General features: G+C 47.3%; 2 protein-coding genes across 4 annotated transcripts in view; one reads left to right on the top strand and one right to left on the bottom strand.

The window, feature by feature from the left end:
- The window catches only part of GALNT18 (polypeptide N-acetylgalactosaminyltransferase 18), a 507876-nt gene that overhangs the window by 170768 nt on the left and 323152 nt on the right, over positions 1-13956 (top strand). The gene's annotated exons all lie outside the window — the stretch shown is intronic.
- The window catches only part of IRAG1 (inositol 1,4,5-triphosphate receptor associated 1), a 167514-nt gene continuing 156004 nt past the window's right edge, over positions 2447-13956 (bottom strand). For all 3 annotated transcript variants that reach the window (XM_040410365.1, XM_040410366.1, XM_040410367.1), the window contains 4 exons: positions 13382-13452; positions 8806-8922; positions 8006-8134; positions 2447-3700 (listed from right to left, as the gene is read on the bottom strand). In XM_040410365.1, coding sequence (XP_040266299.1) covers positions 3460-3700; positions 8006-8134; positions 8806-8922; positions 13382-13452 — 558 coding nt within the window. In that variant the 3' untranslated portion in view covers positions 2447-3459. The remainder of the gene's footprint in view (positions 3701-8005; positions 8135-8805; positions 8923-13381; positions 13453-13956) is intronic.

The following is a 13956-nucleotide window of genomic DNA, read 5'->3' as shown; positions in this document are numbered from 1 at the left end:
CACTGTGTACATACATTACTTATCCTGTACTGATCCTGAGTTACATCCTGTATTATACTCCAGAGCTGCACTCACTATTCTGCTGGTGCAGTCACTGTGTACATACATTACTTATCCTGTACTGATCCTGAGTTACATCCTGTATTATACTCCAGAGCTACACTCACTATTCTGCTGGTGCAGTCACTGTGTACAGACATTACTTATCCTGTACTGATCCTCAGTTACATCCTGTATTATACTGCAGAGCTGCACTCACTATTCTGCTGGTGGAGTCACGGTGTACAGACATTACTTATCCTGTACTGATCCTCAGTTACATCCTGTATTATACTGCAGAGCTGCACTCACTATTCTGCTGGTGCAGTCACTGTGTACATACATTACTTATCCTGTATTGATCCTCAGTTACATCCTGTATTATACTCCAGAGCTGCACTCACTATTCTGCCGGTGCAGTCACTGTGTACATACATTACTTATCCTGTACTGATCCTCAGTTACATCCTGTATTATACTCCAGAGCTGCACTCACTATTCTGCTGGTGGAGTCACTGTGTACAGACATTACTTATCCTGTACTGATCCTGAGTTACATCCTGTATTATACTCCAGAGCTGCACTCACTATTCTGCTGGTGCAGTCACTGTGTACATACATTACTTATCCTGTACTGATCCTGAGTTACATCCTGTATTATACTCCAGAGCTGCACTCACTATTCTGCTGGTGCAGTCACTGTGTACATACATTACTTATCCTGAGTTACATCCTGTATTATACTCCAGAGCTGCACTCACTATTCTGCTGGTGCAGTCACTGTGTACATACATTACTTATCCTGTACTGATCCTCAGTTACATCCTGTATTACACTCCAGAGCTGCACTCACTATTCTGCTGGGGCAGTCACTGTGTATATACATTACTTATCCTGTACTGATCCTCAGTTACATCCTGTATTATACTGCAGAGCTGCACTCACTATTCTGCTGGTGGAGTCACTGTGTACATACATTACTTATCCTGTACTGATCCTGAGTTACATCCTGTATTATACTCCAGAGCTGCACTCACTATTCTGCTGGTGCAGTCACTGTGTACATACATTACTTATCCTGTACTGATCCTGAGTTACATCCTGTATTATACTCCAGAGCTGCACTCACTATTCTGCTGGTGCAGTCACTGTGTACATACATTACTTATCCTGAGTTACATCCTGTATTATACTCCAGAGCTGCACTCACTATTCTGCTGGTGCAGTCACTGTGTACATACATTACTTATCCTGTACTGATCCTCAGTTACATCCTGTATTACACTCCAGAGCTGCACTCACTATTCTGCTGGGGCAGTCACTGTGTATATACATTACTTATCCTGTACTGATCCTCAGTTACATCCTGTATTATACTGCAGAGCTGCACTCACTATTCTGCTGGTGCAGTCACTGTGTACATACATTACTTATCCTGTACTGATCCTGAGTTACATCCTGTATTATACTCCAGAGCTGCACTCACTATTCTGCTGGTGCAGTCACTGTGTACATACATTACTTATCCTGTACTGATCCTCAGTTACATCCTGTATTATACTGCAGAGCTGCACTCACTATTCTGCTGGTGCAGTCACTGTGTACATACATTACTTATCCTGTACTGATCCTGAGTTACATCCTGTATTATACTCCAGAGCTGCACTCACTATTCTGCTGGTGCAGTCACTGTGTACATACAATACTTATCCTGAGTTACATACTGTGTTATACTCCAGAGCTGCACTCACTATTCTGCTGATCCCATTGGACACATTCTGATTTGCTCAGAGTACTTAGACTTCCCAGTTTACAGATTCTTGAGGATCAGGACTTCAGTTGGTGCAGATATTATAGGATTTTTATAAACTTCTATCCTTTACTTGACCTTCTCACTATCCAAGCAGAACCCTGGGTCACTGGACTGAATGTCCGGTTCTGCCCTCACTTTGTGGCCGCTCAGTGGTAGGACTCCGATGTTAATTACAGTTTATGTAGTCGGCCATTACTGCTTTGTAGCATTCTCCCAATATATTTAGTACTCACTTGTACTTGCAGCGGCCCATTCCTCTGAACCCCCCACCCCATTCCCCAACATACTTGCAATAATCTTATGAGCCATTATCCACCAGTAGGGGGCAATATGAGCCACATACATACAGATCGCCCTCTACTCTGTTGAGAAGGGACTTAGACCCCAAACTCTGTACTGAAGAAAGTATATTAGGAATGGTGGTGGCCGTAGATCTCGTGAGTCCACGACCAGAATCTGTGATCCAGAAAGCTGATTGGGATGACCCGGAATATCTGGTCCATTCCAGCCCCATACGCTTCAGTTTCCGATGGCATGTTCTGCACTCCGCTATACAGTGATGTCTGCCCCACCTGAGGGTATCTGTCGTCTGCAGACACTCTAGCCGTTTTTATTGTTCTTAAAGAGGAACTCTGCTACAAACCTTAGAGATTCAGGACTGACTGCGGTCCCCAACCCAAAGGTCACCTTGAAGTAGAGAAATGGGGCGCTATTTGTTGGGTCCTTAGAGCTACTTAAAGGGGTTGTCCCAAGATTAGAACACACTACTAACAGGATAGAGGGATAAGTGTGATCAGTGAGGGTTCTGACCACCGGGGCCCCCACCAATCAGGAGAATGGGGAGTCCCTCCATAACACTGGAGCAGGACTGCTGGAGGCACCCGAGTATCTCCCGTAGAGGTGAATGGAGTGGCAGCGTGCATGCTCGGCCGATGCTCCATTCATACCGAGGAGGACCTTCGTTCTCAAGAACAATGGTGGACACTTATCCTCTACCTTGCTGAGACATCTTGAGACCATCCCTTGAAGCTGTCCCTCTGCCGACTGTGAAGGCACCGGTACTTCTGTTCTCAGCTTTTGGATTGGCAGAACTGATGTAGTGATGACAGCAGCTTCGCTGTATCTGCCCAGTGTCCATGCAGCGGAAGCAGCTTTAAGGACCCAGCAAACAGCATCTCCTATCTCAGCTTCCAGGATGAACTGCTCTTTAAAATTTTTGTGCGTTATGGCCTCAATGACATGCCACAGACTGTAAGATTATATTCCTCATGTCATGGTGTGAAATGTCAGAAAATGCTGTAAGAACATTGTAACGCCACGGACATTTGCAGTAATGTTCACACCCTGGGGTCACTGTGGACACTGCAGTAATCTGTACACCACAGAGGCGCATACAGCTGGTAGGGAGCACAACTCCCATCATCATAGTCATTAGAATGTCAATGCCCTAGGGATGAAGAACGGGGTCACCTCGCGCCTCTCGAATGTGGACCCCAGTAACCTCTAGTCTCATACAGTTCCATCTCAGTTGCCCGCCCTGTTGCCTGCGTCTCCACGTCACCATCTTGATAGCGAGGTAAGGGCAGCGCAGTGCGGACGCTTGTCTTCTACTGCCTGCGCTGCTTGTGCTGAGACCCTGAGGTCCACCAGGAATACCTCTGGGGTACGGAGCACGTGGCTTTTCCTTGGCCTCCTTCCGGCATTTCAGTGCAAGAAGAGAAGGAATTATAAACACTTAACAAGACAGCAAGGAGGACGATCACAGCCGCCATGATGGAGAAGACGCTCCAGTGGTTCAGTAACTTGGGGTACAACATGTGCAGGTAGTCGAGGCATTCTTCAATTTTACTGGAATTGGAAAAGAAGAATGAAATCAGATTAATGTGTGACCTCTGATGGTGACCTCCAGCTTTATTATTACTTTAGGAAAGCAGAGAGCCAGCTATTACAGCCACCATTACAGCTTTCCTGGATTCCTGCAAGTCTTCTTCATTATACAAAGATATAAGAGCCAGGAGGAAGTCTGGGAAAGGTGAGTGACAAACCTTGATGGGGGAGAGGGGGGTCATATGTTTAAAGGGCTTTACTAATGATCTGCCCGTAGGCCTGCTTACAGTAAATGTTAACCCCATAACACCATTTTATCTAAATAAGTTTAAAAATAATCCAACTTTATAGAGGTTATCGGATCCTGAGCAAGAATTCCCTAAATAATATACATCCACCACTAGAGGGAGCTCAGGATATTACTACATACAGATATATACAACCACCACTAGAGGGAGCTCAGGAGATTACTACATACAGATATATACATCCACCACTAGAGGGAGCTCAGGAGATTACCACATACAGATATATACAGTCACCACTAGAGGGAGCTCAGGATATTACTACATATAGATATATACAGTCACCACTAGAGGGAGCTCAGGAGTTTACTGCATACAGATATATACAGCCACCACTAGAGGGAGTTCAGGAGATTACTGCATACAGATATATACAGCCACCACTAGAGGGAGCTCAGGAGATTACTACATACAGATATATACAGCCACCACTAGAGGGAGTTCAGGAGATTATTACATACAGATATATACAGCCACCACTAGAGGGAGCTCAGGAGATTACTACATACAGATATATACAGTCACCACTAGAGGGAGCTCAGGAGATTACTACTTTCAGACATATACAGCCACCACTAGAGGGAGCTCAGGAGTTTACTGCATACAGATATATACAGCCACCACTAGAGGGAGCTCAGGAGATTACTACATACAGATATATACAGCCACCACTAGAGGGAGCTCAGGAGATTACTACATACAGATATATACAGCCACCACTAGAGGGAGCTCAGGAGATTACTACATACATATATATACAGTCACCACTAGAGGGAGCTCAGGAGATTACTACTTTTAGACATATACAGCCACCACTAGAGGGAGCTCAGGAGTTTACTGCATACAGATATATACAGCCACCACTAGAGGGAGTTTAGGAGATTACTGCATACAGATATATACAGCCACCACTAGAGGGAGCTCAGGAGATTACTACATACAGATATATACAGCCACCACTAGAGGGAGCTCAGGAGATTACTACATACAGATATATACAAGGCAAAAAAATGAAGGCAGCACTCCAAAATAGTGAAGAAAGTGGAAGGTTTATTCACCCAACCAGCAGCAACGTTTCAGCTCTCTCTATGGAGCCTTTGTCCAGCTGAGTAACATGTGCATGATAGCATACATAAATAGTGGCAGTGATTAACATGATTGCAAATCCAATCAAAATATCATAGGAACAAATAAGACAAATATATAAAAAATACAATCATATGAATAGTACAATTCATCCATATACATGGTGTCAATATAGTGAGACATAAGTAAATATATAAAAATACATAATAATTCATAGTGCATGAAAGATATCCAAATCTTACATAATTGGTAATCATTACAGCAGTGAACAGGTGTGTAAATAAAACAAAATTGATTAAAAACCTTGAAATGGATCAATGTTGGCTGAAGCGACATGGTGGAGACTGCTGGCGTCCGGAAACAACAACGGCGCATGCGCCGCACTATCTGTTATCGCGAGACTTGTACAAGAGCTGAAAGTCATTATAGACCATAACAAAGATGGCCACTGTGGGAACATCGCATCAGGGCGCATGCGCAACACGGCACTGTCGCCCATCCTTTCTTCACTATTTTGGAGTGCTGCCTTCATTTTTTTGCCTTGTATCTACAACTTGGACCGTGGTCACAGGTCTGATAAGGAGGATTTTTTGCACCCGCTTTCTTTCTTGAGTGCTGCTTCTTTTCTTTATTTCTCTACAGATATATACAGCCACTACTAGAGGGAGCTCAGGAGATTACTACATACAGATATATACAGCCACCACTAGAGGGAGCTCAGGAGATTACTACATACAGATATATACAGCCACCACTAGAGGGAGCTCAGGAGATTACTGCATACAGATATATACAGCCACCACTAGAGGGAGCTCAGGAGATTACTACATACAGATATATACAGCCACCCCTAGAGGGAGCTCAGGAGATTACTACATACAGATATATACAGCCACCACTAGAGGGAGCTCAGGAGATTACTACATACAGATATATACAGCCACCACTAGAGGGAGCTCAGGAGATTACTACATACAGATATATACAGCCACCGCTAGAGGGAGCTCAGGAGATTACTACATACAGATATATACAGCCACCACTAGAGGGAGCTCAGGAGATTACTACATACAGATAGATACAGCCACCACTAGGGGGAGCTCAGGATATTACTGCATACAGATATATACAGCCACCACTAGAGGGAGCTCAGGAGATTACTACATACAGATATATACAGCCACCACTAGAGGGAGCTCAGGAGATTACTACATACAGATAGATACAGCCACCACTAGAGGGAGCTCAGGAGATCACTACATACAGATATATACAGCCACCACTAGAGGGAGCTCAGGAGATTACTGCATACAGATATATACAGTCACCACTAGAGGGAGCTCAGGATATTACTACATACAGATATATACAGCCACCACTAGAGGGAGCTCAGGAGATTACTACATACAGATATATACAGCCACCACTAGGAGGGAGCTCAGGAGATTACTACATACAGATATATACATCCACCACTAGAGGGAGCTCAGGAGATTACTACATACAGATATATACAGTCACCACTAGAGGGAGCTCAGGAGATTACTACATACAGATATATACAGCCACCACCAGAGGGAGCTCAGGAGATTACTGCATACAGATATATACAGTCACCACTAGAGGGAGCTCAGGAGATTACTACATACAGATATATACAGCCACCACTAGAAGGAGCTCAGGAGATTACTACATACAGATATATACAGCCACCACTAGAGGGAGCTCAGGATATTACTACATACAGATATATACAGCCAGCACTAGAGGGAGCTCAGGAGATTACTACATACAGATATATACAGCCACCACTAGGAGGGAGCTCAGGAGATTACTACATACAGATATATACATCCACCACTAGAGGGAGCTCAGGAGATTACTACATACAGATATATACAGTCACCACTAGAGGGAGCTCAGGAGATCACTACATACAGATATATACATCCACCACTAGAGGGAGCTCAGGAGATAACTACATACAGATATATACAGCCACCACTAGAGGGAGCTCAGGAGATCACTATATACAGATATATACAGCCACCACTAGAGGGAGCTCAGGAGATAACTACATACAGATATATACAGCCACCACTAGAGGAAGCTCAGGAGATTACTACATACAGATATATACATCCACCACTAGATGGCATTCAGATGCCTCCTGCATACAGATTACACATTGAGCTCAATAATAATACAGTGAGCTCCCCCTAGAGGTGGCTGCAGCCAGACAGAATTCATGTACTTCTATGTATGGGATAATTTGTAGCTCTGTAATTTACGCCAGCTTCCTAGAATAAAAGACAACTGAAATTTTCTCCAGCCAGGGGCCTGAAGGGGTTGTCTCATCATAAACAATGGGGGCATATCGCTAGGATATGCCCCCATTGTCTTATAGGTGAGGGTCCCACCGCTGGGACCCGCACCTATATCGAGAACGGAGCCCCACAAGGTGGTGGTCTTTGGCCCGGCCACCACCAAGCCGGCTCCCCATAGAAGTGAATGGGAGCATACCGCGCATGCACAGCCCCCGCTGTCATTCATTTTTATGGGGCCGACAGAAAAAGCCGAGCAAGCACTCAGCTATTTTTGCCGGCCCCATAGAAAATGAATAGAGGGCGTCTGCGCATGCGCAGTGCACCCTCCTTCACTTGCGGGGCTCCGTTCTCGATATAGGTGCGGGTCCCAGCGGTGGGGCCCGCACCTATAAGACAATGGGGGCATATCCTAGCGATACCCCCCCACCCCATTGTCCATGATGAGACAACCCCTTTAAGTGCGTCCTCTGGTAGTGCAGGGGATATCAAAGACTGGAGTAAAAGGCCTATCTTTGATAAATGATCTTTACTGAGCGATCTGGTAAGGAATTCATGGGATTAGGCTCCAGGTCCCAACCTTCAGCCCACGCCGACCTGCCGGGTCATACCTGCCCTTCATCTTGGTGGATTCCTCCTTCCCCTCTTCTTCACACTCCACCGGACTCTCGCTTAACTTCTCCTCCTCTTCTTCTTTAAATTCCTGAAGACCCTGAACCTTCTTCAGACCTTCCTGATACCTTAGAAGATGCAGAGACAAAGGTGAGAAGCTCCATCTCCTCAGGACTCTGAACCGATGGGTGGCAATCAAGCTAAACATGCAGCTGGGCGAGGGGCTCATGCGACCCCCGCCTTCTATTTCAGCATGAAGCAGCCGTTTACATTACCACCGAAGATACTGACACCTTGGATGTAATTGGTTTCATACCCCTTTAAGTGACATCACCACGCCTGCACGATGATGTCACTAGTCCTAAAATAAACTCCTGCCTGGCCCAATCCTCTTGCCTGAATTAACTGAATATTCTGGATTATTATATGAAATAGGCAAATTGATTTCCTATGAAATGGACCCAAGTGTGCGTCCAGCACCTACATGACGGCCACTGACCCCCCAAGGAGTCGCCCCAGTTACACAACCATCCCTGCGAGAAATGTCATTGCGCTATTATACATTATTATCTGAAATATTCCGGATTATTATAAGAAATATTATGGACTATTATCACAAATATTCCGCATTACTAGATGACATATTCTGGATTATTTATATGAAATATTGAGAATTATTATATCAAATATTCTGTATTATTACAGTATTTAAAATATTCTGAGATTATTATATAATATCACAAGAAATATTCAGCTTTATTATACCAATCATTCAGCAGGTGTATATATTGATCTCTACCCCTTGTTATACGCCTCCTCCTCGATCTTGGCTTTGATCTCGGCACTGATGTCCTCTGCGCAGTTCGGTGGCGGCCCCGACCCCTGCATCTCGTCTGTGTCCGCACTCGGCTTCCCGCTGATGACATGCAGACAATAAGAGATGATACCTATTATATCATGGAATCGTGATCCGCTGCCTGGAATATCATGAACTCAATTAGACACATGACTCCGTGAAAATGGCGAAAGTTTTAATTGAAGTGAGGCACGGCAGCCCATCCCCCATAGACAATCAAAGGGGCTAATATGTAAAGTGGGACAGGACACACTACAATTAGGGATGAGCGAATTTCAGATTTTGAAATTCGTTTTCGGTTCGTGTTGTGGTATTTACTGAATTGCGTTATGGATTCCGTTACCACGGACCATAACGCAATTCCACGACGGAATACCTTTAGAGGCATTCCGTTATTCATTCCGTCATAATAGACAAAGTCTATGGGCTGCAAAACGGATCCGTCCGGTTTACGTTATGCTGGAGTCCTCTAAAGGCGTTCCGATATGCATTCAGTCATAGAATTGCGTTATGGTCCGTGGTAACGCAATTCAGTAAATACCACAACACGAACTGAAAACGAATTTTAAAATCTGAAATTCGCTCATCCCTAATTACAATCTGAAACTTGGTCCAATATAGAGTGATTAGAGGGGGTCTCCGGCCTTCGCTATGCGCAGATGTCCCTCAGGACGCGTGTGTTTTCGGGGGCTTTACCTCATTTGTGTAGCTTTTTATTCTCTGGCTGTTATATAGTCACATAGGGCAAGGGCTGTGCATCTCCATGGAGCTGGGTGACTCTGTGACTAAGGATAGCCAGCCACAGCCGAGAAATATGGCGGCTGGAACCTTCTGGACTCGTGTAGAAAATAACGAAAAATTCAGAAACACAACTGCGGGAATTGAAGGGTTTAGGTCTGGACGACACAGTATTGACATTTTTGGATTTACGTCAGTCTTTAGCAGAGGTCTTCCGTGTGCTCGGAGCAGAGCGTTCCTGCATCTCCAATGAATGAAGCTCCGGAGGACAACGCCCGGCTGCAGCAAGGAACACTTTGAACTGCTTTTTCCAAGATGTAAAGTGAGCGATGGCTTATCGCATCCTCCATGTCCTCCCCAATATGTCATGTCAGCAAATCTATGACTTCGGCACAGCAACAACTTCCTGCTCGGACAAGGGGGGGCGTCCACCCGATGCTTGGGAGGGTCGCACTTATTTCCACAGACCCCAACAACCAACATCCTGTGTTCCCAGTGGAAAGAAACCAGAATGTGCCACCGGCAGCGTCCGGGAGGGGTGGGTTCCACATTAGTTTTCTTTTTTTAGTAAACTTTTATCTAAACTTGACTGTCAGATCAAAGGGCGCAGTCGAAAAACGCTCTTAGTCCTCGGCTGAGATGAAATAAATACTTATCATCCAATGACCTCAACGGGTGGAAAACTGAGCGGCAAATGCTCCAATTGGGGAGGATATACTTTATTTATCAGGAAGTTGTAGAGAAACACAAGGGTTAAAGGAGATTTCCCACCACAGACTTCTATGGGGTCAATAGGATCTGCTTACACTGGGTGTCAAATGCTCAATACCAGGCGGCAGTTGCAAAAGCAAGTACAATTGTGAGTTGCAGGGATATAAAAGCTGCTGCCCAGATATAAGCGTCTAATCCCTGGTGAGGCCTCAGCTTGCACATACGGGGACAGCCTCTCATTTATAGGAGATGTAGTGAGATTTCTGGAATAGGTTACTACATGGGACAGGAGGCCTCTGGATAAATTGGGGATCGTGGGAGAAAAAGAGCCTAACGCTAAGTTCACACAGGCAAGTGTGCTCCGGGGAGAGTGCTCCATGTGACAGTGTGATCACTAGTGAGTTCAGGTCAATGAACTCGCCCGCGTGAAATCAGCCCTAGTGGTGTAGAAATAAATGGTTCATTACAGAAACTGCGCAGTACACGTGAGGACACCATGTGCTGGGGAGGATAGTAAAGAGCAGAGGACGCATGTGCTGGAGAGGAAAGAGCGGAGGACGCATGTGCTGGAGAGGAAAGAGCGGAGGACGCATGTGCTGGAGAGGAAAGAGCGGAGGACGCATGTGCTGGAGAGGAAAGAGCGGAGGACGCATGTGCTGGAGAGGAAAGAGCAGAGGACGCATGTGCTGGAGAGGAAAGAGCAGAGGACGCATGTGCTGGAGGGGAAAGAGCAGAGGACGCATGTGCTAGAGAGGAAAGAGCGGAGGACGCATGTGCTGGAGAGGAAAGAGCGGAGGACGCATGTGCTGGAGGGGAAAGAGCAGAGGATGCATGTGCTGGAGAGGAACGAGTGGAGGACGCATGTGCTGGAGGGGAAAGAGAGGAGGACGCATGTGCTGGAGGGGAAAGAGAGGAGGACACATGTGCTGGAGAGGAAAGAGCAGAGGACGCATGTGCTGGAGAGGAAAGAGCGGAGGACGCATGTGCTGGAGGGGAAAGAGCGGAAGACGCATGTGCTGGAGAGGAAAGAGCAGAGGACGCATGTGCTGGAGGGGAAAGAGTGGAGGACGCATGTGCTGGAGAGGAAAGAGTGGAGGACGCATGTGCTGGAGAGGAAAGAGCAGAGGACGCATGTGCTGGAGGGGAAAGAGTGGAGGATACATGTGCTGGAGAGGAACGAGTGGAGGACGCATGTGCTGGAGAGGAAAGAGCAGAGGACGCATGTGCTGGAGAGGAAAGAGCAGAGGACGCATGTGCTGGAGGGGAAAGAGTGGAGGATACATGTGCTGGAGAGGAACGAGTGGAGGACGCATGTGCTGGAGAGGAAAGAGCGGAGGACGCATGTGCTGGAGAGGAAAGAGCAGAGGACGCATGTGCTGGAGGGGAAAGAGTGGAGGACGCATGTGCTGGAGAGGAAAGAGTGGAGGACGCATGTGCTGGAGAGGAAAGAGTGGAGGACGCATGTGCTGGAGAGGAAAGAGCAGAGGACGCATGTGCTGGAGAGGAAAGAGCAGAGGACGCATATGCTGGAGGGGAAAGAGTGGAGGACGCATGTGCTGGAGAGGAAAGAGCGGAGGACGCATGTGCTGGAGGGAAAAGAGTGGAAGACGCATGTGCTGGAGAGGAAAGAGCAGAGGACGCATGTGCTGGAGGGGAAAGAGTCGAAGATGCATGTGCTGGAGAGGAAAGAGCAGAGGACGCATGTGCTGGAGAGGAAAGAGCAGAGAACGCACATGCTGGAGAGGAAAGAGTGGAGGACACGTGCTGGAGAGGAAAGAGCGGAGGACGCATGTGCTGGAGAGGAACGAGTGGAGGACGCATGTGCTGGAGAGAAAAGAGCGGAGGACGTATGTGCTGGAGAGGAACGAGCGGAGGACGCATGTGCTGGAGAGGAAAGAGCAGAGGACGCATGTGCTGGAGAGGAACGAGTGGAGGACGCATGTGCTGAAGAGGAAAGAGCAGAGGATGCATGTGCTGGAGAGGAAAGAGCGGAGGATGCATGTGCTGGAGAGGAAAGAGCAGAGAACGCATGTGCTGGAGAGAAAAGAGCGGAGGACGCATGTGCTGGAGAGGAAAGAGCAGAGGACGCATGTGCTGGAGAGAAAAGAGCGGAGGATGCATGTGCTGGAGAGGAAAGAGCAGAGGATGCATGTGCTGGAGAGGAAAGAGCGGAGGACGCATGTGCTGGAGAGGAAAGAGCAGAGGACGCATGTGCTGGAGAGGAATGAGCGGAGGACGCATGTGCTGGAGAGGAAAGAGCGGAGGACGCATGTGCTGGAGAGGAAAGAGCGGAGGACGCATGTGCTGGAGAGGAAAGAGCGGAGGACGCATGTGCTGGAGAGGAAAGAGCGGAGGATGCATGTGCTGGAGAGGAAAGAGCTGAGGACGCATGTGCTGGAGAGGAAAGAGCGGAGGACGCATGTGCTGGAGAGGAAAGAGCGGAGGACGCATGTGCTGGAGAGAAAAGAGCGGAGGACGCATGTGCTGGAGAGGAAAGAGCGGAGGACGCATGTGCTGGAGAGGAAAGAGCAGAGGACGCATGTGCTGGAGAGGAATGAGCGGAGGACGCATGTGCTGGAGAGGAATGAGCGGAGGACGCATGTGCTGGAGAGGAAAGAGCAGAGGACGCATGTGCTGGAGAGGAATGAGAGGAGGACGCATGTGCTGAAGAGGAAAGAGCAGAGGACGCATGTGCTGGAGAGGAATGAGCGGAGGATACATGTGCTGGAGAGGAATGAGCGGAGGACGCATGTGCTGGAGAGGAACGAGTGGAGGACGCATGTGCTGGATAAGAAATGAAAGAGTGGAGAATGCGATGTGCTGGGGAGAAATGGCTTCTTTACAGTATGAGCAGAAGTCTGGAATACTATAGCAAAGGGAAATAGAAAACACATCTGTCCTTGGAATGTGACCAGTTCAATTTTTAAAACAGACAATTGTTGAAAAAATTTCCTATTTTGTGAGTCTTAACAATCCTGTATGTCCCTGGAGAGAATCCCGCAGGTACTGCAGTCACCACCCTGTACTGCGAGAACTGATGGAGATGCTACATCTAGAGCAGAGAACTCACTTTTCTATCAGTGGAGAGAGTCCCGGGGAGGCTGTTAGACTGCTCCTGCTGCCGCTGCTGGGGGATTCTGCCTGGAGGGCACAGAAAATCCAATTTAGTCAAATTATTTCCTGAAATCCTCTGTGCTGCTGGTGACCCTGCTCCTTCCACTATGTAACTATCATCCTGTGACCTCCACAAGATCAGCACACTCCTCTCCTGAAATCCTCTGTGCTGCTGGGACCCTGCTCCTTCCACTATGTAACTCTCATCCTGTGACCTCCACAAGATCAGCGCACTTCTCTCCTGAAATCCTCTGTGCTGCCGCTGGGACCCTGCTCCTTTCACTATGTAACTCTCAAACTGTAACCTTCACAAGATCAGCACACTCCTCTCCTGAAATCCTCTGTGCTGCTGTGAGGACCCTGCTCCTACTATTTACCTCTGTCTGTGACCTCCACAAGATCAGCGCACTCCTCTCCTGAAATCCTCTGTGTTGCTGGGGGACCTCCTCCTTCTACTATGTAACTCTCAGCCTGTGACCTCCACAAGATCAGCACACTCCTCTCCTGAATTCCTCTGTGCTGCTGGGGACC

Source organism: Bufo bufo, chromosome 10, assembly GCF_905171765.1.
Source record: "Bufo bufo chromosome 10, aBufBuf1.1, whole genome shotgun sequence".
NCBI classification, from domain to species: Eukaryota; Metazoa; Chordata; class Amphibia; order Anura; family Bufonidae; genus Bufo; species Bufo bufo.
This window is presented reverse-complemented; position numbering and strand designations above follow the sequence as displayed.